This window comes from Pelodiscus sinensis, chromosome 7 (assembly GCF_049634645.1).
Source record: "Pelodiscus sinensis isolate JC-2024 chromosome 7, ASM4963464v1, whole genome shotgun sequence".
NCBI lineage: Eukaryota > Metazoa > Chordata > Testudines > Trionychidae > Pelodiscus > Pelodiscus sinensis.
In genome coordinates, this window is record NC_134717.1 from 8,717,911 (window position 1) to 8,743,429 (window position 25,519).

General features: G+C 45.3%; 1 protein-coding gene across 1 annotated transcript in view; it reads left to right on the forward strand.

Annotated features, from left to right (window-relative positions):
• SLC49A4 (solute carrier family 49 member 4) overlaps positions 1–25,519 on the forward strand; it is a 124,477-nt gene that overhangs the window by 77,756 nt on the left and 21,202 nt on the right. Inside the window, exons 5-7 of the mRNA XM_075933110.1 lie at positions 2,023–2,131; positions 2,777–2,844; positions 13,350–13,477. Of these exons, the coding sequence (XP_075789225.1) occupies positions 2,023–2,131; positions 2,777–2,844; positions 13,350–13,477 (305 nt within the window). The remainder of the gene's footprint in view (positions 1–2,022; positions 2,132–2,776; positions 2,845–13,349; positions 13,478–25,519) is intronic.

The window sequence follows — 25,519 nt, forward strand, 5'->3', positions numbered from 1 at the left end:
GGGGAGGGGAGGGGGAGCAGGGAGCAGCAGCTGGTCCTTGTGCACCTGCCCCAGAATCGGGCCCAAGCTCGTGATCAGGGCTCCCGGGCGCTTCCAGAACAGACGCCCACGGTGCCGAGTCGGCTCCTGGCCCAGCTGTTCCCGAGCTCAGCGCTGCACCCGAGCGTCATGGCGAACGGCCCCAAACGCCCTTCCTCCCACGCGGCAAGGGCCCATGGTGCCGGGCAGGCAGGGGCTGGGGGGCCAGGAGAGCCAGGAGGGCAGGGGCTGGGGGGCTGAGGGGGCAGGGACTGGGTGGGCCAGGAGGGCAGGGGCTCGGGGGGACAAGGGGACAGGGGGGCCGGGAGGGCCAGGAGGGCAGGGGCTGGGGGGGACGAGGAGACAGGGGCTGGGGGGGATGAGGAGACAGGGACTGGGGGGGACAAGGGGACAGGGGGGCTGAGAGGGTCAGGAGGGCAGGGGCTGGGGGGCCGGAGCTCCGGGCTCACGCGTCTAGACCCGGCCGGCGGCAGAGACGCGCTGAGCCCGCCCGCGAGCAGGAGGCTGACTCGAGTATAAGCTGAGGGGGGCATTTTTCAGCACAAAAACTGTGCTGAAAAACTCGGCTTATACTCGAGTATATACAGTAATTATGTATTCTCAGCCAGTGTCTGCCTCAAAATGTGTGGCAGAGTTTCCTTTTATATGTGCATATTTTGTGAATTTAACTTAGGATCTTATGAAGGAAACATGTCCCTTAAGTAAAAATACTTGCCTATTTCACCAGTGAGGTTTGTTTGCCTGAGTATATTTCACTAATAGACTTGCATAAAAGTTCACATATAATTGTAAATTGTTTTTTACATTCTGTATGTGTATTCCAAAGAGTTGATTTATAGTATTTTTGTTTAAGTACAAAATAGTTTTACGTTTAGAAGGGCAAGGAGAGAATACAGTAAATGTCCTTTTTTCCAAAAAAAGTAAACAGCAAGATAATTTGAAGAATATGAATCTCTGAATTTTTATACATGAAATATGCTTTTTCATTCTGAATTTATGCTTATTAGTTTTTAATGATAACATTGCATAGACCATAATATAATAAAATAGCATAAAAACACTTAATTTCTTGTGAAGAAAAGGAAAGTCTGAGAGACTAGCATGTTCCAAAAATCAAGATGATGCCATTGATATACAGAGAATATGCTTTTTCTTTAATATCATGACCCTGGGTAGGGATGTAAGCGACTAGTCGAGTAGTGAAATACCTGATGAGCCTAAGCTAACCGGGTCTTGCCCCCTTCCCTTGCTGCCTCTGCATCAAAGGCAGCAAGGGGGAGGAAAGCAGGAACCAGTGCTAGGAGGAGAGCTGGCTTTAAAAGCTGGTTCCCCCCAGCACCATCTCTGTGGTGGTGGGGGGGCATGGGAGGTATAGGCACAGTGGGGTTAGGTCCAGGACCTGGCACGATCTGGGACTGCTCAGCCCCAGCTTGTGCCAGGTCCCAAACCTACCCCGATACAGCTCTGCCTTTTAAACATAATAAGAACCAGACGGCTCTTACTACATTTTAAAGGCAGAGGCACAGCAGTCCGGGACCCGGCGTTAGCTGGAACTGCTCATTCCCAGCTCACATTGGGTATGGGACCTACCCCATTGTGGCTCTGCAGTTTAAATGTAGTAGGAGGTGGGCTGCCTGCGGGCCCGGCTCCTACTACATTTAAACTGCAGAGCCACTGCAGGGGTAGCTCCTGGACCCCACCTCCTCTTACAATTTGCATCGACTACACGATTAGTCAGTATCAACACACAGTTAGTTACCCACTTCTTAACATCCTTAGTCCTAGGCAGTAACATCACAGCACTTGGAATTTCAGTGAACTAGACAAATACTATACTTGTATTTTCTTACTCACTCTTTAGATTTCAACTTTCATTCTCAATTGGTAGGAATATAGATTCTAGGATACAGTTTACTCTAGAGTTAATCTCAGAGCTATTTCTAACACATACAGCAGCTAACTGCATATTTGTTGTCTTAACAGCAATTTCCGGTTTTTGATGATTGCATTAGCCTATGCTATACCACTGGGTGTTTTCTCTGGCTGGTCTGGTGTTCTGGACTTGATATTAACGCCAGTACATGTCAACCAAGTAAGTATTTACATGTAGCAGCTGCTATATTTCATAAGTATTTTGTTAGATTTGTAATGCTGTTTGAGCTGATATACATGTTCCCTACCTTTAACTTTTCTCAGTATTTTTTTGGAACTCAATATATATGCACCACTTCTCTGCTGAGACATTTAAAAAAAAAACCATTATCATTGACATACCAAAAATAATTGTGGCTCCCCCTGCGGATTGTACTGTGGCAGTTCATATTTTCAGACCTGTAGACACCTATTGATGTTAATAAAGAGTCAAATAAATAAAAGGGAGTACTGTTGGCTGCTATACCTTCACACACAGAGAAGGAAAAGAGAACCAGTGTTTGCCAAATTAAAAGATTAAAATCAGTAGAAGATGAAAATTTTATTTTTAAGCCTCTAATTAATAGGGTATTATAGAAATCCAGATGACAGTCCCTAGTGGATTTCAATATAGAGAGAGGTCATATTCAGGGCATAGACTAGGTGACCTTGTTCTTTTAACTGATTATATTTCCTTTGAATTTGTTGGAAAAATCTGTCAATTTTTTGCTGGGAGTTTTCAGTACCCCTCCACCTCCTTTTTTCAAAGTAGTGTCTTGTTTTCTCGTCTTTAACACTTTCATTCCCCGTTGCTGTTTTCCATCAGGTAGATGCAGGTTGGATTGGATTCTGGTCCATAGTTGGAGGCTGTGTGGTTGGCATAGCCATGGCAAGGTAGGAATAATGATCTCTCCTTTAGCTCTTAATTTTTCCTCACCTGTAATGATCACTTGGGCTTTTAATACTATACAGGCAGTCCCCGACTTACGCGGATCCGCACTTACGAACGGGGCTTTTCTCGCCCCGGAGCTCATGGGCGGCGGGTCGCCACCCGTGTCCTCCGGGCCAGAAAAGCTTCTCCCTGTCTCCCTGGTCTGCTGGGGGGGTCCATCAAAGCCGCTGGACCCCCCAGCAGACCAGGGACACCCGAGCAAAGCCGCCACCTGGGCGGCTTTGCTCGTTTGCCTGGGAGCAAAGCCGCCCAGGCAGTGGGACCCCCGCTGCCTGGTAGGCTTTGCTCCTGTCCCCCTGGTCTGCTGGGGGGGTCCAGCAAAGCCGCCAGACCCCCCCAGCAGACCAGGGAGACAGGAGCAAAGCCACACGGGCGGCGGGGTTCCTCCGTCTGTGCGGCTTTGCTCGGGTCTCCCTGGTCTGTTGGGGGGGGGGCGCAGCTAGTGCGCCCCCCCCCTCCCCCCAGCAGACCAGGCTTTTGTTGCGGGACGCCTCGGGTAGAGCAGCTGGGGTGCTGCCAGGTTGGTCCTGTGGGAACCTACCGGGCAGTGCCCCAGCTGTTCTGTCCCAGGCTCCAGATTCATCAGCTGTTGAAACTGATCAGGCTGATTCCAGGAAGCTGGGGGCAGAGCAACTCTGCCTCCGGCTTTCTGTAGTCAGCCCCTGGTCAGTTTCAGTGGCAGCAGCTGAATCTGGAGCCCGTTCCGACTTGCATATAAATTCAACTTAAGAACAAAACTATAGTCCCTATCTTGTACGTAATCCGGGGACTGCCTGTAAACTGAATTTATGTCTGATCATTAGTGAAATGTATAAATGGCAAATGTGAATCTCCAAGATGATCATGTATTGTTTCCTCTACTGCAATAATTTGTACATTACATTTATTGGACTACATGAGTTGAAAACATTTGCTTACTCATCAAGTTGAACAAGTCATATTGCTGTGTTTGAGAGTGCTTCCTATCCACTCCTTTTCAGAGTAGCCTTGTGAGAATGGTCTTGGAAAGAACCAGGTTAGCGCCTTTGAAAAAGCATCAAACAGCTAGGGATGTAATAGTGTAGGCGATTAACTGATAGTTAACTACACGCATTCCTGCCCCCCTCCCCCCCAGTAAATTTTTTAGCCGGCTGACCAGCAGCCCGGCTCAGTCATGGCCTGTGATGGGTCTGGGACCTGCCTCAGCTCTGCATTTAAAGTGTATTAGGAGCCAGGCAGGCAGGTAGCCTGGCTCAGTTCTGGCTCATTCTGGGTCTGAGAGCTCAGACACCCTTCCTCCCCAGACAGGGATGTGGAGTGGCAGAGGGCTCCTCAGGAGTGGGGCCGGAGCACACTGGCTGCTGGCCCCACCCTGAGGTACTATAGAATAGTTGAGTAACTGATAAGAATTCATGAGGTTACTTGACTATTCAATAACTAATATTTAACATCCTTGCAAAGAACATCAAGGTCTGTTTCCTGCCAGCTGCTGTCTAGCATTCTGATTCACTGAGTGTTTGATGCTGAGAGTATAACACGTTTCCCACATGCCTGGATACAGAGTGTCCTTAGCATCTCTCCTCTTGACTACCATAGGTGTGGAGTACATTAGCACCAACCATCAGAGAAAATGTGGATTTATGTGTGAAAGAGTGGGAAAAGGAATGTGTTTCCCAAACCAGGCTATCCAACTCTTTCCATCCTAGCTTCTTTAAAAACAAAACAAAAACCATCACCTTCCTTAAGGCCCTGATAGAAAAATAAAATAGAAACTCGATACATTACACTTATCTCTGTGATTTCCAAATGCAGTTTTCTTTCTATTCACTGCTAAGTCCCTAATTCTTCAATGAGCACTGCACAGAGTCTGCACAAAGGTGGTTGCAGGAGTAGGCCCCAAAACTGTAACACGCTCTTTGGGGCAGAGGCTGTTTTCTTGTACTGTACACCAAGAATGTGCATAACTAATAAATAACAAACGATTTCTCCTCTTTCACTTATTCCACTTACTAGCTAAAAAGGAGAAAGAGGAAAGCTCACTCTCAGACATGGAAAAGAGAAAAAGACATTTGACTGCCCACATCCCAGCACACCAAATACCAAACTAGACAGAGCTAATCCTACTAATCAAGAGTCGGATCCAGTTGGATCCCATTGTTTGTTAGCTATTGTTAGACTTGACTGTGATTTTTTTTCTCCATAGGGAGAAGTTTAAAGCCCTCCTGGCATTGTAAAAGTGGTTTGATAAATACAGACCCGTTAATATATGTCCATGAAGGAAAAGCAATGTGCTAGAGAACCTAGAGTGACTTGACTATTCATGCAGAATTCTCTCACTCGCTAGCCTATGTCCTGCAGTTGAAGCCCTTCAACACTAGATGGGCACCCTTTCTAGCCTTAAACTTCTCTATCAAGAGCTTACCGATTCAGACCCATAATGCAAATCTCAGCCTTTATAGTAAATTAATTTATTTAATATATAGCCTAGTTTTAGTTCCGGAAAATGCTTAATAGCTCTGTAAATAGTGCAAAATTGACTGTAGAATTTATAGCAAGGTCAGTATTTTGTAGAGTTCAAAACTTTGCTTTTGAGTAAATTAAAAGAATGCTACTAGTCTGCTTCCAAATATCTCTCTCCAATTCAGGCAATATTTAGTTTAAACAATAGTGTTTGCATAAACACACACAAAGTGGCCAAGGGTGATTTGTCACTTCTGATAGACGACTCCCTCCTGATCAGCAAGTATCTGTGTAGATTTGAACCAGTGATGACTTTGACTGCTGAAAGTTATAATTATGAAAATTAGGTAATGATTCTGGGCAAGTGTGCCAAGTTGATGTATTTCGCTGTCAGAACTGTGACTTACCAGGCAAGCATCTTTGTCTTAACAGCCTCTGATAAAGTGGGATTTTTGTTTTTGCTCTACCAACTGCTAATTTGTAAAACTAAAAATGTTATAATTTATGTGATAGTGTTGCTTTACTTTATTCTTCTCACCATAAGTTCAGGCCTAATTTTACTTTATTGTGAACGTGGTTTAGTTCTTTCACTGCATGAAAAAGGCCTAATTTTCAAACCTGGTTTCAGTTTTTGATAATGTAAATGCAACCATTTAGATATCTTAATTTCTTGCTGACTGTAATGTAAAGTCTATACCTAGACTTTAGTAAGGCGTTTGATACGGTCTCGCATGATATTCTTATCAATAAACTAGGTAAATACCACTTAGATGGGGCTACTATAAGGTGGGTGCATAACTGGCTGGATAACTGTACTCAGAGAGTAGTTATTAATGGTTCACAATCCTGCTAGAAAGGCATAACAAGTGGGGTTCCGCAGGGGTCTGTTTTGGGACCGGCTCTATTCAATATCTTCATCAACGATTTAGATATTGGTATAGAAAGTACGCTTATTAAGTTTGCAGATGATACCAAGATGGGAGGGATTGCGACTAATCTGGAGGATAGGGTCATAATTCTAAATGACCTGGACAAATGGTCTGAGATAGATAGGATGAAGTTTAATAAAGACAAATGCAAAGTGCTCCACTTAGAAAGGAACACTCAGTTTCACACATACAGAATGGGAAGCGATGGTCTGGTCTGGAAAGGAGTACGGCAGAAAGGGATCGAGGGGTTATAGTGGACCACAAGTTAAATATGAGTCAGCAGTGTGATGCTGTTGCAAAGAAAGCAAACGTGATTCTGGGATGTATTAACAGGTGTGTTGTGAGCAAGACACGAGAAGTCATTCTTCCGCTCTACTCTGCGCTGGTTAGGCCTCAGTTGGAGTATTGTGTCCAGTTCTGGGCACCACATTTCAAAAAAGATGTGGAAAAATTGGAGAGGGTCTAGAGAAGAGCAACTAGAATGATTAAAGGTCTAAAGAACATGATCTATGAGGGAAGGCTGAAGGAACTGGGTTTGTTTAGTTTAGAAAAGAGAAGTTTGAGGGGGGACATGATAGCAGTTTTCAAATATCTAAAAGGGTGTCATGAGGAGGGAGAAAACTTGTTCATCTTGGCCTCTGAGGATAGAACAAGAAGCAACGGGCTTAAACTGCAGCAAGGGAGGTTTAGGTTGGACATTAGGAAAAAGTTCCTAACTGTCAGGGTGGTCAAACACTGGAATAAATTGCCCAGGGAGGTTGTGGAATCCCCATCTCTGGAGATATTTAAGAGTAGGTTAGATAAATGTCTATCAGGGATGGTCTAGATGGTATTTGATCCTGCCATGAGGACAGGGGACTGGACTCGATGACCTCTCGAGGTCCCTTCCAGTCCTAGTATTCTATGATTTTATGGTAGCATTTGTGTCTGCAGTTCACTGTAAGTATTAAATTGTGCCCCTTTATAAGAAAAGCTCTAGATTGAAAATCAGGACCCCAAATCTTTTTATCTCGCTTTCAGTTGCATGATGTGCTTTTGGCCACAAGACATATAAATCCCACTTCTTTCTAATCCCCCACAATCTTGAACTAGCCATATTTGGATAATTTGTGTGATGCATTTTAATGATTAAAGAGCTTTGGGGTATTTTGGGCAGTTGGCAGATGATGTACCCTTTGCTAGCAGAGGTAGAATGAGACTGGTTTGAAGCAAAAAAAAAAACAACTTTAAAAAGTGACATTCATGTTTTATCTTGCTGAAACATAAATCTATCTCCTTTCCCCAAGAATTTTTCTTGTCATGTTAGCTAATGATCACAGATATTTCTGAGTTTTTGTCCTTTGCAGCCTAGCATTTCCTTCTGCTTTTATCCTGCAATGAAGTCAAAATGCTGAACTGTTGTGACTTGGTGATAATTTCCTTAGCAACAGACAGCGTTCTCGGGAACATACATTTAGACCATAACTGCAGGATCCAGCACATGTGGATTTGCTTGGTCATGAAATATTATGCCACAAAGTAGAGAGCACACTGATACATCTTGCCCCCTCATTACAGGCAGGTACTCACCTACCATCCTGGACTACCTCTTCTTAAGGGTATGCACGCATCCACCCATAAGGGCTGGTTTTGGCTGATAAATTATTGTAGAATAAGAAGTTATGGGTGTAAAATGGTGTTGGTGTGTTCCAGCATGGTTACAAGTGACAGAGCTGCTGGGACTAAGGAACAAAAACATTCTTCCTGATCATTGGACTGAAACTAGTGCTGTGAAAAGTGTACAAATCTTGGAAGCATTTATACTAGTCATACTAAGTTTTTCTCTGCCCAGAGATAAAATACAGGTACTAAAAGGACTGAGTATGACCTAGTGTGTTATGTATTCTTCATTTCTGTTAAATTTAACAGCTTTGTGAAACTTAGAGCCAAATATGGGTCAATTGTCAACTTTAACTCCCAGCAAAATCTGAGATACCTGTTTCTGCTACTAATTTCAACAGCTTCTCTTTCTGCATTAAAATACAGCTGCAACTGCCACTACAGGAAAGTGGAAAAAATATCTGACTCCATTTTCTTTCCTCAACCTCCCACCCCTAGTCTGATATTTCATACACCTTCTCATTCGGCAGCATATGTAGCTCCTCTCAACTTTAGAAATGGAAAACTGATGTTGGCAGCAAGATAACCCCTCAGACTTTTTTAGGGGGGGCCAAATATGAAATTTGTGTTTTTGTGACACTTCTGAGAAGTTTCACATAATTAATGTTTATTGACAAAAATACAGAAAATAATAAACTGATTGTCATGATTTTTAAAGTATGATCATTATTATTTTCTTCCTCCTAACTTCAAATCTAGCATGAGCAATTAAACTTCTGCAGTTAGAAGTTAATGCTCTATGCCATTTGAAATCTGGGATTACAAGCTTTAAGGTGATATACAGCATTGATTCTAGCTCTACCAGTTATTGACTTTTAAGTGCAGTGTAGAATTGAATTAGAGCGAAGGTCAAAGTAAAAGGAAAGATGAGGTCTTAAGAGCCAGTATTTCATAAAACTCCCATACTAGATAAACTGCTAAACATTACTTCAAGTTGGCATTCCCAGCTTTCAAGCTATATAGAGTGTTACCTTCTATATCAGATGGCCCATGTAGGATTGGGCCTTAAAATACCCTCCCATCTTTTTTTTTTTATCAGGGGGCAATAATATAATTGGAAGATAAAGTAGAGTGTCTTCATCATTCAAACCCCAATCCAACAGGAGGAGAAAAACTGAGCCATGAGAGGAGAAATTCTTCAGACAGAACTTTAATAATAGCAAGGGAACCAAAAAAAAGTACTAGCTAATTGAATAACACCTGCCTCTCCAATGGTTTTCTAAGTTTGCACCAGTGTTACAATCCCTTTTTGAAAAGTGTATTTGCAGTATTAATTGTGTTGTTCAGTGCTCAGCTGGATATTTTTTTAAATAAATGCAGTGTGTGCAAAAAAATTGATTGCACCAGCAAACTGTTTAATAGATCATCTTTGGTTTTGTATCAAGGTACAAGTGTCTGAGCATAGGGTTTCTGCTTCCCCCATCTACTGAGACTTCCATCATTGATTCATGTGCATTTGCAAGACCCAACTTATCCTCTTGTTATATCAAGTATGATGTTAGGGTATGTCTACACTACCCCGCTAGTTCGAACTAGCGGGGTAATGTATGCATACCGAACTTGCTAATGAAGCCCGGGATTTGAATTTCCCGGGCTTCATTAGCATAAAGCCGGCTCCGCCATTTTTAAAAGCCGGCTAGTGCGAACCCCGTGCCGCGCAGCTACACGCGGCACGGGCTAGATAGTTCGAACTACGTAGCCATTCCGATCTATCTGTACGCCTCGTTCCACGAGGCATACAGATAGTTCGGAATAACTACGTAGTTCGAACTATCTAGCCCGTGCCGCGTGTAACCGCGCGGCATGGGGTTCGCACTAGCCGGCTTTTAAAAATGGCGGAGCCGGCTTTATGCTAATGAAGCCCGGGAAATTCAAATCCCGGGCTTCATTAGCAAGTTCGGTATGCATACATTACCCCGCTAGTTCAAACTAGCGGGGTAGTGTAGACATACCCTTATATATTACAATGACTTCATAGTGATACTGTTATTGGAGGTTTGAGAATAATCAGAATGGTTTGATTTTTTTCACAAGATGGATCTTAGTTCTTTAATCTAATTTGAATGAAATAAATATATATCTATTCTTGTACAGTAAACTTCTGATAATCCGGCACCTTTAGGACCCAGGGGGTGCCGGATTATCAGATATGCCGGACTATCAGAAGCAGGGGCTATGAGGGGTCTAGAGTGGGGTGGGAGGGGATGCCACCCCAGGCCCCTCATAGCACCCCCTTACGATAGTCCGGCTCTGCCCCAGGTGTCCCTGATTCAGCTGCTGCTGGTCAGTTTCAGCAGCAGCTGAATCTGGGATGCCTGCAATAGAGCAGCTGGGGTGCTGCCGGGTTGGTCCCGCAGCGCTGAGGGGCGGCGCTATGGCACCAATCCAGCTGCACTCCAGCTGCTCTTGGGGACGCCTGGGACAGAGCAGCTGGAGTGCTGCCGGGTTGGTCCCGCAGCGCCAAAGGACGACGCTGCGGGACCAACCTGGCAGGACCCCAGCTGCTCTGCCCCAGGGGTCCCCGATTCAGCCGCTGCTGAAACAGATCAGCGGCTGATTCCAGGAAGCCCCGGGCAGAGCTGCTCTGCCCGGGGCTTCCTGGAATCAGCCGCTGATCTGTTTCAGCAGCGGCTGACTTGGGGACCCCTGGGGCAGAGCAGCTGGGGTCCTGCCGGGTTGGTCCCGCAGTGCCGAGGGGCAGCGCTACAAGACCAACCCCGCAGCACCCCAGCTGCTCTGCCCCAGGCGTCCGGATTCAGCCTGCTGGTGAAACTGACGCTGCTGGTCAGTTTCAGCAGCGGCTGAATCCCGATGCCTGGGGCAAAGTAGCTGGGGTGCTGCCGGGTTGGTCCCATAGCGCCGCCCCTCGGCGCTGCGGGACCAACCCGGCAGCACCCCAGCTGCTCTGCCCCAGGGGTCCCCAAGAGCAGCTGGGGTGCTGCCAGGTTGGTCCCGCAGCCCCGAGGGGCAGCGCTACGAGACCAACCCGGCAGCACCCCAGCTGCTCTGCTCCCGGCTTCCCCGATTCAGCTGCTGGTCAGTTTCAGCAGCAGCTGAATGGGGGAAGCCTGTCTGGCTGCCCCAGCACTTCCGGGTTCCTGATGGTGCCGGACCATCAGGAGTCCCGGAGCATTGGATGCCGGACTAATGGAGTTTTACTGTATATAATGAAACAAGTGACCCTAAAGTAATTGGTCTATGCACCCTCAAGTCTAAATTCCACTGACTGGAAAGCAATCATGCAAGTAAGGGTGTGATTTTTTTTTCTGAGACCCCTGCTTTTTTTGTGGGGGGAGGGTATATAATATTTTCTCTTAACTTATGTTTAGCTGCCAAAATCACTCTGAGAGCTATCTTAAGTTTCCTTTTTAAATATCTAAAATGAGACAGTGTCCCCAATGACTGAATTGTTTTGAATTATTGTGATTAGTTTTTATATGAATTACTGTATTGTTTAGGAGTTATGGCCATGAACCATGTACTCATTGTGCTGATTGCTGTAAAACTAAAACAAAAACACTGTTCTTGTCCCAAAGAGCTTACAATCAAAGAATAAAATGAGGTGACAGGACAACAGACACAAATGGAGGGAGTAAAAGTAAAGTGACGTAGTACTGGTGAGCATGATAGGTTGTCAACAAAAATGATTAAGGGTTTGGAATGGGTGCCATATGAAGAAAGATTAAAAAGACTGTTCAGCTTAGAAAAGAGGAGACTAAGGGGGGTATGCTAGAAGTCTATAAAATCATGACAGGTATGGAGAAAGTGAATAAGAAAAAATTATTTACGTGTTCCCATAACATAAGAATTAGAGGTTACCAAATGAAATTAAGAGGTAGCAGGTTTAAAACAAACAGAAGGAGGTTTTTCTTCATGTAGCGCCCAGTCAACCTGTAGAACTCCTTGCCAGAGGATGTTGTGAAGCCTAGGACTTTAACAGGGTAGATAATTTCATGGAGATTAGGTCCATCAATATTTATTAGCCAGGATAGGTAGGAATGATGTTCTGTTTATCAGAGGCTAGAAATGGATGACAGGAGAGGGAATGATTACCTATTCTGTTCACTCCCTGTGGGGCATCTGGCATTGGCCACTTTCAGAAGACAGGATATTGGGCTAAATGGATCTTTATTCTGATCCAGTATGGTACTTCTTATGTTTCCTGCATACCAACATGATAAATATTATCAAGGTTTTTGTAGGTATCATAGCAAACTAGGGTTGTCAAGGAGGATAATGTTATTTTTGCAGATGCTTAAAGCTGAGGGAGAGCATAAAAGAAAGTACAAAAGTACTTATTTGAAAATTTAACAAATGGATGATTGACTGGCCCATAAAGTCAGAGTCTAAGATGGGAGTCAACATCTTGATAGTATATGAAAGATGATTGGATGGGAAAGTGAAGACAAGTAGTTAATTTAATAGAGAAGAAACAAGTAAGGTGATGCAAAGAGGGGTTATATGGTCAAAGCAATAGGCTAGGTCAGTTATCTATGTAGCACCATTCTACGGGAATATGAACAGGAGCAAGATTGTATTTATCAAGGCCAGAGAATCAGATGTTGCAATAATTGAGACATGATATGGTAAAAGCCTGGATTAGAGTTTGAGCTGTGGATGAATGGGAAAGGCCATGTCTTACAGATGTTAGACAGAAAGAATATAGACATAACCTGGATATCAGGACATAGGGGAAGGTCCAATCTGAAGATGGTGCTCAAGTTATGGGCTTGAGTGACACATGGCATGGAGATGGTATCATATTGATTAAGAAAGGAGGTAGAGGGGCTAGCTTGATGGGGAAGATTAAGAGCTTCATTTTAGCTGTGTTGATCTTTAGCTATCAGGTAATGTCCACAAGAAGATATCAGAGAATGGTAGTACCAGGTTAATTTTCAAATGTTTTATAATGTTAGAGATTATTCTTATGATAACTGTGATTTGGCAAAAATACATAGGAGTCAAGTATAAGAAAGGGGCAGTAGTGTGTTTACTGTTTAATGAAGTTTTGTATACTGGATCTGTGAAGATACTTTTAAAACAGCAATGAAATCTTGAATTGTGGTTGTGAGACTTGAAAGAAAAATTTCAAAGCAGATGTTAAACAGTTATTTTCCAGCATGATGGCTTTCAGACATTTAAAAATATGATCCCTGCTGAAGAGGATTTACAGTCTAAGTATTAAAAACAAGAAACCTTCCTGTATACCAATGATCCTGAATTGATGACACAAGATTTTTTTAGCTGTTGTAGAATAAAAGCGGGCTATGACAATTTTAACCATGACAAAAATTGCCAATAGCAGTTTCAGAATAATGTGTAGGGTTTTTTTCTAGTTTTTGGATTAATTTCACTGTGAAGTGTAATGCTTAAATACCTTGAAAAAATATTTGAGTTTGAGATTTGTACTTTTATTTCAGGTTTGCAGATTTTATCAGGGGCATGCTGAAACTTATTCTTCTGCTTCTGCTATTTGGCGCAACACTGTCATCCACTTGGTTCACTCTCACCTGCCTTACTAGTGTCACTCACCTGCCTTTAACCACAGGTACCTAGAACAATGTCTAACTGTAAAATAGATTGTTTATTGTTCGTTAGGACTGTTCTATAAACATCTGATATTGTAGACAAATATTTGCAATCTTAATTAAACTTTTTATTATACCTGTTTTGAGACACCAGTCCTGATGATAAATACATTAAGCTTTTGTAATTTGCAGATGGAGTCTTGTAACTGGAATGGGTTTCATGGTAAGCCATCCTGATGGGTAAACTGAAAGGAGCCAGGTTAATTTGAGGGGAAGGTAGAGAAGCAGATTTAACAGCATTTTGTAATTTTGGTCCCCTTTGTATACCACAAAGTGCATTAGTAATAATGGCATTGAAGTTGAAAAGTGCTTTGAGTCTAATTTTGAATGAAGCATCAACTTGTGCAAATTCAAGCATCAGTACACAAATATGATAGATCCCATCTCTGTGCATGCCTCTGGTTGAATTTTTGTGGGCAAAATGTGTTGGCTTACGCATACCAGAAATAGTTCATATATACATAGAAAAGTACACAAGTGGAGGCCATATATAACCTGACCGTCTCCAATCCTCATTGTATACTTGTGGTCTGGAGTAGGAATGTGACTGGTTAACTGGTAAGCATCACCCTTACTGGATGATGCGTTCTGGTTAACAGGAAGCCTGGCTGAGCTGGAGCAGCTCCCTGCTTGCCTGCAGTGTGGTGGGCCCAGCAGAAACAGCTCCCAACTTCAGTGGGAGTTGCTTCAGCCTGGCTGGTCCACCACACTATGCTGCAAGTGGGGAGCACTCCAGCCCAATTGCAGCAGTCCCTACCCATGGCAACCTGGCCTGACCAGAGCAGCCCCTGCCTGCCCAGCTGAAGTGGTTAACCTGATGAATCTAACATTTAACGGTTAACTAATTAAACGATCAGTCTAATTCACAGATAAGGAAAATTGCTTCAACTGGTGGTAACTTCACCAGTGTCCAGAGTATACAGCAATCGTGGGCAATCTGCATTGGGGTTCTATGTGTGGTGTACGAGACATTTTGTTTACTGTTGGGTATGCGCAGGTTTGCCAGATTTCACTGGTTTCCATCTGCAAAGTTTTTTTCCTACTGGTGTTAAGTGACATGCACAAAAAGCAAGGTCACATGAAATTTGGTGTGTATGGACTCCATGCAATATTGACTGAGAGAGCCATGTGCCTTCTCAGTATCTAGTCTAAGTGCTACTATGGTTCAGTTGGCACACCCTGCAAATTCTAGGTATGCAAGCGCAGTTAGCAAAACTACTTTATTTCGGGAGACTGTCTCGGTTACAACAGTCTTGCGACCCCCTGAGATAGAAGGCCAATTATGCAGCCCCCTCGCTAGCCTAGGTTGCCCATTGCTGATTTATAGAGCCCTTCATAGATACAAAATTTATATCCACATTTGTATCTGCACAAATGAGCTGCAGATATCCACATTAATATTTGCTAATTTGCAGGTTTCTAGATACAAAATTTGTGTATGCATCCATGTCCACAAAAATGAGCTGCAGATATCTGGATTTGCAGAGGTCTATTTATTTAACTAATATAAAATAAATGCAATATGCCTGCTTAATTTAGGTCTTTTGTATATTAAATATCAGTGACACATCTTTATAAAATACATTCTCATGGATGAAAATGCACAAGCTATTTAAAGTAATAATTTATAGGGCTTCATGCTACATTATTCCTAACTGTAATTATGCAATATGGTTATGACCTCTGTGCTTCACAGTAAGTGGGATAAACTGCTTATTTAAATAGGTTTGGTTGAAGTTTTTTGTTTAATTAAAAGTTTGAGGGTATAGAATATAACTGAGCCAAAGTATAGAAGGTCAAATGCAAGCCACTGCCTAGTGGCACTTGGGCTTAAGAGAAGAATTGTGATATTGCTATTTAACATGGAAGCATCTCTGGGTACTCAGTCAGTGGAGCAACACTGACCTTGGAGGTCAAGGATGTGATTTGAACTTTTTTGTATTTGGAAGAAGATGAACACTATGTATAACTGAAACAATTTATCTTAAGAATTTTTGTAGCAATTACTATGTAGTGTTTTATTTCTTCTAGATACTTTGGGTTCATTAACTAATCTTCACAACAGCACTGGGAAGCAAGCATTGTTATTCCTATATTAGTGTGAGGATTCTAAGGCATAGAGATCAAGGTCCAAAAATAATTGTCTCAGAAACTAGCATAAAAGGTACGTGTAGTGGAGTTCTTTGCTCCCTACACAGGTTTCTCTTTCAAGATTTGTGTGTTCATTTCCACTCCACTCACTTCCCAGGGAGCTTCAGTGGTGTCAAGTTTCTTTTCTTGGATGCTCCATCTGCCCATTAGTATCTGCAGACATCTTTCTCCTGAGCTAGAGTTGGGCAATTTTCATTGGGAGGCCACATAATGAACGTTGGTATGAGGTCACGGGTTGGCTCCACCCCTGAAAGGGGCAGGACTTGGGTGGAAGGCGTGGGGCTGAGAACTAGCCTCCCCACAGGGTTGTCTGGGCTGGAGTCTTTGATGTTAAAAATACGGCAAAGGGCTCACGGCTCCCAGCCCTGCATTGCTTGGCAGCCTCCAAATTTTTCTGAATGTTCCACTTAAACTGTCCTTGCTGCCCGCTGCTTATTGTCCTATCCTCAGAGGCTAAGGAGAAATTTTTTTCTCCCCTCTCTCTCTAAAGCCTTTCATGTACTTATAATCATAGGGTTGGAAGAGGCCTCAGGAGGTCATTGAGTCCAACACCTTGCTCAAAGCAAGACCAACCCCAACTAAATCATCCCAGCCAGGACTTTGTCAAGCTGGGACTTAAAAAATCTCTTGATGGAGATTCAACCACCTCCCTAGGTAACCCATTTCAGTGCTTCATCAGCCTTCTAGTGAAATAGTTTTTTTCCTAATATCCCTCCTAGACCTCCTCTACTGCAGCTTGAGACCATCACTCTTTGTTCTGTCATCTGTCACCACTGAGAACAGCCTCTCTCCATCTCCTTTAGAATCCTCCTTCAGGTAGTTGAAAGCTGCCATCAAATCCCCCCTCAATCTCTTCTGTAGACTAAATAAACCCAAATCCCTCAGTCTTTCCTCATAAGTCATGTGCTCCAGCCCCCTAATCACTTTTGGTGCCCTCTGATGGATTTCTCCAATGCATCCACATCTTTTCTGTAATGGGAGTCCCAGAATTGGATGCAATACTCCAGATGTGGCCTCATCAATGCCGAATAAAGGGGAATAATAACTTCTCTAGATCTGCTAGCAGTGATTCTCCCAATGCACCCTAAAATGCCATTAATCTTCATGGCTACCAGGGCACACTGTTGACTCATAGCCAGCTTCTCATCCACTGTAATCCCAAGGTCTTTTTCTGCCAAACTGTTGCTTAGCCAGTCAATCCCCAATCTGTAACAGTGCTTGGGATTCTTCCATCCCAAGTGCAGGACTCTGCACTTCTCCTTGTTGAACCACATCAGATTTCTTTTATCCCAATCCTCTAATTTGTCTAGGTCACTCTGGACTCTCTCCCTACCCTCCAATTTATCTACCTCTCCCCCTATCTTCGTGTCATCTACAAACTTGCTGAGGTGCAATCTGTCCCCTCATCCAGGTCATTGTTAAAGATGTTGAACAAAACCAGCCCCAGAACCAACCTCTGGGTCACTCTGCTTGATGCTGACCACCAACCAGACATCGAGCCATTGATCACTTGGGATTACAGTGGACCCATGGAGTCCAACAATCTAGACCGCTTTCTATCCACCTTATCTAATCCATACTTCCTTAACTTGCTGGCAAGAACACTGTTGGAGACCGTATCAAAAGCTTTGCTAAAGTCAAGATCTATCATGTCCACCACCTTCTCCCATCCACAGAGCCAGTTACCTTGTCATAGAAGGCAATCAGGTTGGTCAGGCATGACTTGTTCTTGGTGAATCCATGTTGTCTATTCCTGATCACTTCCCCCCTTTCAAGTACTCCAAAATGGATTCCTTGAGGATCCCCTCCATGATTTTTCTGGGGACTGAGGTGCAGATGACTGGTTTGTAGTTCCCTGGATTGTCATCCTTTCCTTTTTTTTTTTTTAAAGATGGGCACTACTGTTGCCTTTTTCCAAGCCTCCGGGACCTCTCCCAATCGCCACAAGTTTTCAAAGATAATGGCCAATGGCTCTTCAGTCACTTTAGCCAATTCCCTCAGGCCCCCTTGGATGCATTAGATCTGGCCCCATGGGTATGTGTATGTCCAACTTTTCTAAATAGTTTTTAACCTGTTCTTTCTCCATTAAGGGCTGCCCACCTCTTTCCCCATACTGTGTTGCCTAGTGCAGTAGTCTGGGAGCTGACCTTGACTGTGAAGACAGAGGCAAAAAAAGCATTGAGTTACTTCACCTTTTCCCACATCATTTGTCACTAGGTTACTTCCCTCATCCAGTAAGGGTGCCATATCTTCCCTGACCACTCTCATATTACTAACATGCCTGTAGAAACCTTTATTACCCTTCACATCCCTTGCTAGTTGTAAGTCCAGTTGCGCTTTGGCCTTCCTGATTACACCCCTGCATGCTTGAGCAATATATTTATACTCTTCCCTTGTCATCTATCTAAGTTTATACTTCCTTTTTGTCTTTAGGCTTACCAAGGATTTAACTGCTAAGCTAAGCTGGTTTCCCACCTTATTTGTTTTTCTTACTGCGTATTGGGATGGTTTGTTCTTCGAGTAGCATCCCCGTGGGTGCTCCACTGAAGGTGTCAGGCTTGTCCCAGCGCTGCAGATCGAAGACGTTCAACAGCCGAAGTCAGCCAGACAAACCGGGAATGTCCAGCACTGTCTCTATAGCCACAAAGTGCCAAACCCTCCATCCTGGAATCTGGACTTGGTGCTGGACACACTAACGCGTCCTCCCTTCAAGCCTTTGGCCATGACGCCACTCCACATGTTAATGCTTAAATTGGTCTTTTTGCTGGCCATAACATCAGCCCGCAGAGTCAGCGAACTCACAGCCCTGATGTCATCACCGCTGTACAGAACATTCAGCAGAGATTCGGTGGTGCTATGGCCTCTCCAAAGTCTGCTCCGAGTTCCACATTAATGAACCAATTATACTTCCTTCCTTCTATCTTAAACCACACGCCTCATCTTGGGAGGCAGTTCTCCATACCCTCGACGTACGTCGAGCACTCGCATTTTATATCAACAGATCGCGAGACTGGCATAAAACGGACCATTTGATAATATCGCTCACGGAGCAATCTAAGGGCCAGACATTCTCTGCCCAGTTTATTGCTAGACTTATAGTTTTATGAATCACCACCTGCTACTCCATTTGTAACAGACCACTTCCATCCCAATCGAAGGCCCATTCTACAAGGGCAATAGCCACGTCTATGGGTTTCCCATGAGGGGTTCCCTTTTGTGACATTTGTCGAGCAGCCACGTAGTCATCCAACAGCACATTCATGAAGCACTATGTGATCTTGCAATGTTTTGTTGCAGACTCCTCAGTGGCCTCGGCAATACTCGCAGTTCATGACAAACCTTGATTCTTCGTCGAGTAGTGTCCCTGAGGGTGCTGGGCTCATCCCGGTGCCGCAAACCGGAGGATTTTTGGTAGCAGTAACCCTACCGGACCGTGCATGCACGACTGCTGCCTCGCACTACTCAACTGAGCGTGGTCCGGTCTTGTCAGTTTCCTTTTAACTGTCCACAGCTGCAGATGGAGTTAGGACGAGCTCCCCCTCCTGTCTGAGGAGAACGGGAGAATAGCTTTAGAAATAGGGTTTTTCTCAGTTTACTGTTTATTAGAGTTAGCTTAGTTGTTTTCTTGGTAGTTACAGTTCTATTTAAAAAAAAAAAAATCCTCCTCATAGTTCAAGTTTTATGTTTCAGTCAATAGATAAAGACTATGCCAGGATCACCTGGCTTTAAGAAATGCACCCAGTGCCAGGATGCCATGCTGGCATCGGACGGGCACTCGCGGTGTATAAAATGCCTTGGAGAGGGACATGTGCCGCTTAAGTGCAGTCACTGCACTAAATTGACCACCCATGCCAGGCGGGACCGGGAGCTGAGGCTGAGGGTGCTTTTATTTAATAAAGCTCTTCAGACCTCTGAAAGAACTGAGCCGTCTTCCACTGCCTCAGGACGGTCTCCTCACAGGACCTCTAACCCCTCTAAGATGGGGAGCGTCGGAGACAGACCGGGCATCTCTGATGTTCTGCCAAGGTGTCCCATTGACAGGACGGGCAAGGGCCGCAGCTCATCAGCCCCAAACTCTGCCCACATCGAAGACCCAGTATCAGCACTTGGGAAAGGGCCACGAGCTGACTCGGCACCAGGACCAGCTACAACGGCCGGTTTGAAGCCGGCAATGGCCGCCCCAGCACCAGCTTATCCGGCGCATGTGCAGATGAGCGCAATTGTGCCGGCACCCACAACAGCGGTGCAGGCAACTGCACCTCTGCTTTCCTCAGTGCCAGAGGCGCCGGCACCGGCGCCGCAGGTAGGCACTATAACTCCACATCCCTCAGCACCAACACTGCCTCCTCGGGTCCCGCAACTAACTACATCTGCGACACCTATTCCAGCGGCATCGGTGCTTCAACTGAACTACAGCCATAGAATCGTAGAGCTGGAAGAGACATCAGAAGGTCATCAAGTCCAGCCCCCTGCTCTAGGCAGGACCAATCCCAACTAAATCAAGCCATCCAGGGGCTTGATCAAGTCAAACCGAGGCTTAAACACCTCTAGGGATGGAGACTCCACTACTTCCCTCGGTAACCCATTCCAGTGCTTCACCACCCTCCTAGTGAAATAGTTTTTCCTAATATACAAACTGGATCTCTCCCACCACAATGTGAGACCATTGCTCCTTGTTCTGCCATCTGTCACTACTGAGAACAGCTTTTCTCCATCCTCTTTGGAACCTCCCTTCAAGAAGTTGAAGGCTACTATCAAATCCCCCCCTCACTCTTCTCTTCTGCAGACTAAATAAGCCCAAATCCCTCAGCCTCTCCTCATAAGTCATATGCTCCAGCCCCCTAATCATTTTGGTTGCCCTCCGCAGGACCCTCTCCAGTGCGTCCAAATCCTTTTTGTAGTGGGGGGGTCCAGAACTGGACACAATACTCCAGATGTGGCCTCACCAGAGCCGAATAAAGGGGAATAATGACATATCTGGATTTGCTGGCAATGCTCCTCTTAATGCAACCTAATATGCCATTAGCCTTCTTGGCTATAAGGGTACACTGTTGACTCATATCCAGCTTCTCATCCACTGTAACCCCCAGGTCCTTTTCCGCAGAACTACTACTTAGCTGGTTGGTCCCCAGCCTGTAACAGTGCTTGGGATTCTTCCGTCCCAAGTGCAGGACTCTGCACTTGTCCTTGTTGAACCTCATCAGATTTCTTGTGGCCCAATCCTCCAATTTGTCTAAGTCACTCTGTAACCTATCTCTGCCCTCAAGGGTATATACCTCTCCCCCTAGCTTAGTGTCATCCACAAACTTGCTGAGGGTGCAATCCATCCCCTTATCCAGGTCATTAATAAAGATATTGAACAAAACCGGTCCTAGAACCGAACCTTGGGGCACTCCACTAGAAACCGACTGCCATCCTGACATCGTGCCGTTGATCACTACCTGCTGGGCCTGTCCTTCTAGCCAATTTTCTATCCATCTTACTGTCCACATCCCCTTAACTTGCTGGCAAGAATATTGTGGGAGACTGTATCAAAAGCCTTGCTAAAGTCCAGGTATATCACATCCACTGACTTTCCCACGTCCACAGAGCCAGTTCCCTCATCATAGAAGCTAATCAGATTGGTCAGACACGCCTTTCCCTTTGTGAATCCATGCTGACTATTCCTAATCGCTTTCCTCTCTTCCAAGTGCCTCAAAATGGATTCCTTAAGGATCCCTTCCAAGATTTTTCCAGGAACTGAGGTAAGACTGACCGGCCTATAGTTCCCTGGATCGTCCTTCTTCCCTTTTTTGAAGATAGGCATTACATTTGCTTTTTTCCAATCATCCGGGATTTCTCCCGATCTCCATGACTTTTCAAAGATAATGTCCAAAGGCTCCTCAATGACATTTGCCAACTCCCTCAGTATTCTCGGATGCATTAAGTCCGGACCCATGGATTGGTGTACGTTTAGCTTTTCTAAATAGTTCCTAACCTGTTCTTTACCCACCAAGGGCTATCCGTCTTCATCCCATCTTGTGTCACTTAGCACATTAGTCCTGGAGCCCATTTGCGCTTTCGCCTTCCTGATAACCCCCCGGCATTCTCGAGCTATACATTTAAACCCCTCCCTGGTCATTTGTCCAAGTTTCCACTTTTTGTAAAGCTTCCTTTTTGTGCTTAAGTTCACCAAGGATTTCCCCTGTAAGCCAATCCTGTCTCCTACCATGTTTGCCTCTCTTGCTACGCATCTGGATGGTTTCTTTCTGTGCCTTCAATAAGGCTTCTTTAAAATACTGCCAGCTGTCCTGGACTCCTTTCCCCTTCATGTTAGCATTGCAGGGGATTCTGCCCATCAGATCTCTCTTTTTTTCCTTTGGTCAGGATCCTGAAATCTACCATCTCATGATCACTGCTTCTCAGGTTGTCATCCACCTCTACTTCCCCTATTAGTTCCTCCCTGTTTGTGAGCAGAAGGTCAAGCTGCGCACAGCCCCTGGTCAGGTCCTTCAGCACTTGTGCCAAGAAGTTATCCCCAACATTCTCCAAAAACTTCCTTGATTGCCTGTGTACTGCCGTATTGGTTTCCCAACAGATGTCAAGGTGATTAAAGTCCCCTGCGAGAACCAGGGCCTGCGATCTGGAAGCTTCTCTCAGTTGTCCGAAGAAAGCCTCATCTACCTCATCCACCTGATTCAGTGGCCTGTAGCAGACACTAACCACAACATCACTGCTGTTGTTTGCTCCTTTAAACTTAACCCACAGACTCTCAACAGGTTTTTCTCCCTCTTTATACTGGAGTTGAGAGCAATCATAGTGCTCTCTTACATATAGTGCAACTCCTCCTCCTTTTCTCCCCGTCTGTTCTTCCTGAACAGTCTATACCCTTCCATGACAGCGCTCCAGTCATGCGAGTCATCCCACCGAGTCTGTTATCCCAATTAAATCATATTTCTTGGACTGGGCCAGAGCCTCCAGTTCTTCCTGTTTGTTGCCCAGGCTTCTCGCATTAGTATACAAACACCTCAGATAACCAGTTGATGGCCCTATCTTCTCCATTCAAATCAGGGGTCCTCCTTTGTTGCTTGTTCCCCTTTGCATTTCTTCCAGGTATCCGACTTTCCCACTCCCCTCGGGGTTTTGGTCACCGTCCCCTGACGAGCCTAGTTTAAAGTCCTCCTTATTAGGTTTGCTAGCCTGCCTGTGAAGATGCTCCTTCCTCTCTTGATTAGGTGGATCCCATCTCTTCCTAACAATCCTTGTGCCTGGAACAGAGTCCCATGGTCGAAGAAACCAAAGCCCTCTCTGCGACACCACCTGCACAACCACGCATTTACTTCCTCAATTCAACGATCCCTGCCCAGTCCTTTCCCTTCAACAGGGAGGATGGACGAGAACACCACTTGCGCTCCGAATTCTTGGATCCTCCTTCCCAGCACTACATAATCCGCAGGAACCCGCTCAAGGTCATTCTTGACCGTATCATTAGTTCCCATGTGGAGAAGCAGGAAGGGGTAGCGATCCGAAGGTTTGATCATTTTGGTAAGCCTCTCAGTCACCTCCTGAATGCGAGCTTGCAGTAAGCAGCACACCTCTTGAGATTCCGGGTCCAGACGGCAGATGGATGGCTCAGTCCCTCTTAGGAGGGAGTCCCCAACCACCACCACCCGTCGTTTCCTTTTGAGGGTGGTGGCCGTGGAACCCCCCATCCTTAGGACTGTGTATCCCATGCCTTCCAGTAGATGGTGTTCCCTTCCAGTTTCCTCCTTGTGAGGTCCCTTCCAAAGCATTCAGCACTGCAGAGCCTGTGGAGAGAGCCTGAAAGCGATTACTTACCTCTATAGCATTGGGGGATTCCCGTGCTGGCCTTTTTCCCCTTCTAGAAGTTACATGCTGCCAGTTCTCTTCCTGGTCCAATATTGCCCTCTCTGGCTCTTCCGCCTGCCGTGCTTGAAGGATCAAACACTGCCTTCTTTCGAGGAAGTCTTCATCCTCTCTGATCGAGCGTAGGGTCGACACTTGGGCCTCCAGTCCTCTAATTTTTTTCTTCCCAAATGGCAACCAGCTTGCACTTAGTGTAGATGAAATCCGTTCTTTCTTCCGGGAGGAAGACAAACATGGCACATTCCATGCAGGTAACAACAACTGACCTATCACCATCCATCGCTGCTGTCCTGGAGAAGGGATTTAAAAAGAAAGGCAAGAGAACCTCATGCCCTTCCCTCTGCCCTTCCCAACTCCCTTTCTAAACTCCCTGTTAGCACTCACCTGTTCGCAAGCTCCTTGGTTGCTTGCCCACTGCCTTATAAAGCCCTGGACTGCCTGAAAGTCACTCCCCCTACCAAGGGTCAGCCAATCAGCAGAGGCTTCTAGAATTCAAACTTTAATTAGAAGCCAACAGTTTCCACCTGCCAATCACAGCACACACATGAAGGGGAGAAGGAGGGCAAAGGGGAAGTGGAGAAGAAAAAAGAAAAAAAAAGCCTCACTCGCAAACACAGGGGAAAAAACAAACAAAACCAAAAAAGAACACATACCAACCCTCACTGACAAACACAAGCTCAGCACACAGCAAGAAAGCCCCAAACACAACACACACTTCCCTCAAGAGTCCTCTATCTGCTTCTCCTCTACCTGGAGAACTCCCCCTCTAAACTCCCTGTTAGCACTCACCTGTTCGCAAGCTCCTTGGTCACTTGCCCACTGCCTTATAAAGCCCTGGACTGCCTGAAAGTCCCTCCCCTTCATGGAGTGTGTACACAGCCCTCGGCACCGACACTGCTTCCTCCGGTCCCGCAACTAACTACATCTGCGACACCTATTCCAGTGGCATCGGTGCTTCAACTGAGCTACAGCCAGCCTATGGAAACTGTTTCTTTACCACTCACCTCACTGCAGATAGCAACCTCTTCCCCTCTCAACTGCTCCATGCAGACCAAGGCACAACACAAGTCAAGATGGGTCCAAACACCATCACTCACTCCAGACCGTGCTGTTTTTTCTCCTGGACCTTTGTCACCGACCTCGTCATACACTGGCAGCCATCACCGCGCTCCTCGTTATAGATCAACCAGGGACCATTACTACAGGTCACCTCATCACTCACCGCCACAAAGATATTATTGAGCACATTAATCTTGATCTCCCACCCGCTACTCCATGAGGTCTATTTCACCAAGATCTTCAAGACCCTCAGGATATTCACGTTGAAACAGAATACAAAGGGGATATTCTCTGAGATGCTCACTGGGCTTATATAATCGCACATGGTACTACGACCGTTACTACCAAGAACGTCATTCCTCACCTGGCAGGAGGTAACCGCGTTCATGATCCCTGTGCTCCAGTAGACCGGTGTCTCCACGTCTTGCATCATTAGAATCCCACCCTCTAACGGTTCCACCAACTCCTGAGGAGGACAGTGCCTCGATCCAAACTCATGAGGAATAGCAAGACAACCACACTCCAAGCCGGGAACCTCAGAGCCCTAATTCCCCTTCCAACCACTCATCTTCATCACCAGACAATGCAGTTTTCCCCGGAGATTTATCTCCAGCTGAAGACCATGAGCAATTTCAAGAACTCTTTAAGAGGGTTGCTCAATCTCAGAACATTCAAACTACGGATGTTCAACAAAAACTTAAGAACTTGCAACCTTCCCAGAAATTGAAGTTGGTGCATCCCTTTGATGACGCCATTTTGGAAATTGCCAACGACATCTGGCAAACTCCAGCTACATCCTTGCCGACCAACAAACGATCGGCTAAGAAATATTTCATAAACCAGAAGTGTATGGAGTTCTTATTTACTCACCCCCAGCCCAGTTCCCTTGTCATGGACGCCGCACAACAAAGGTCCGAGACAGCACA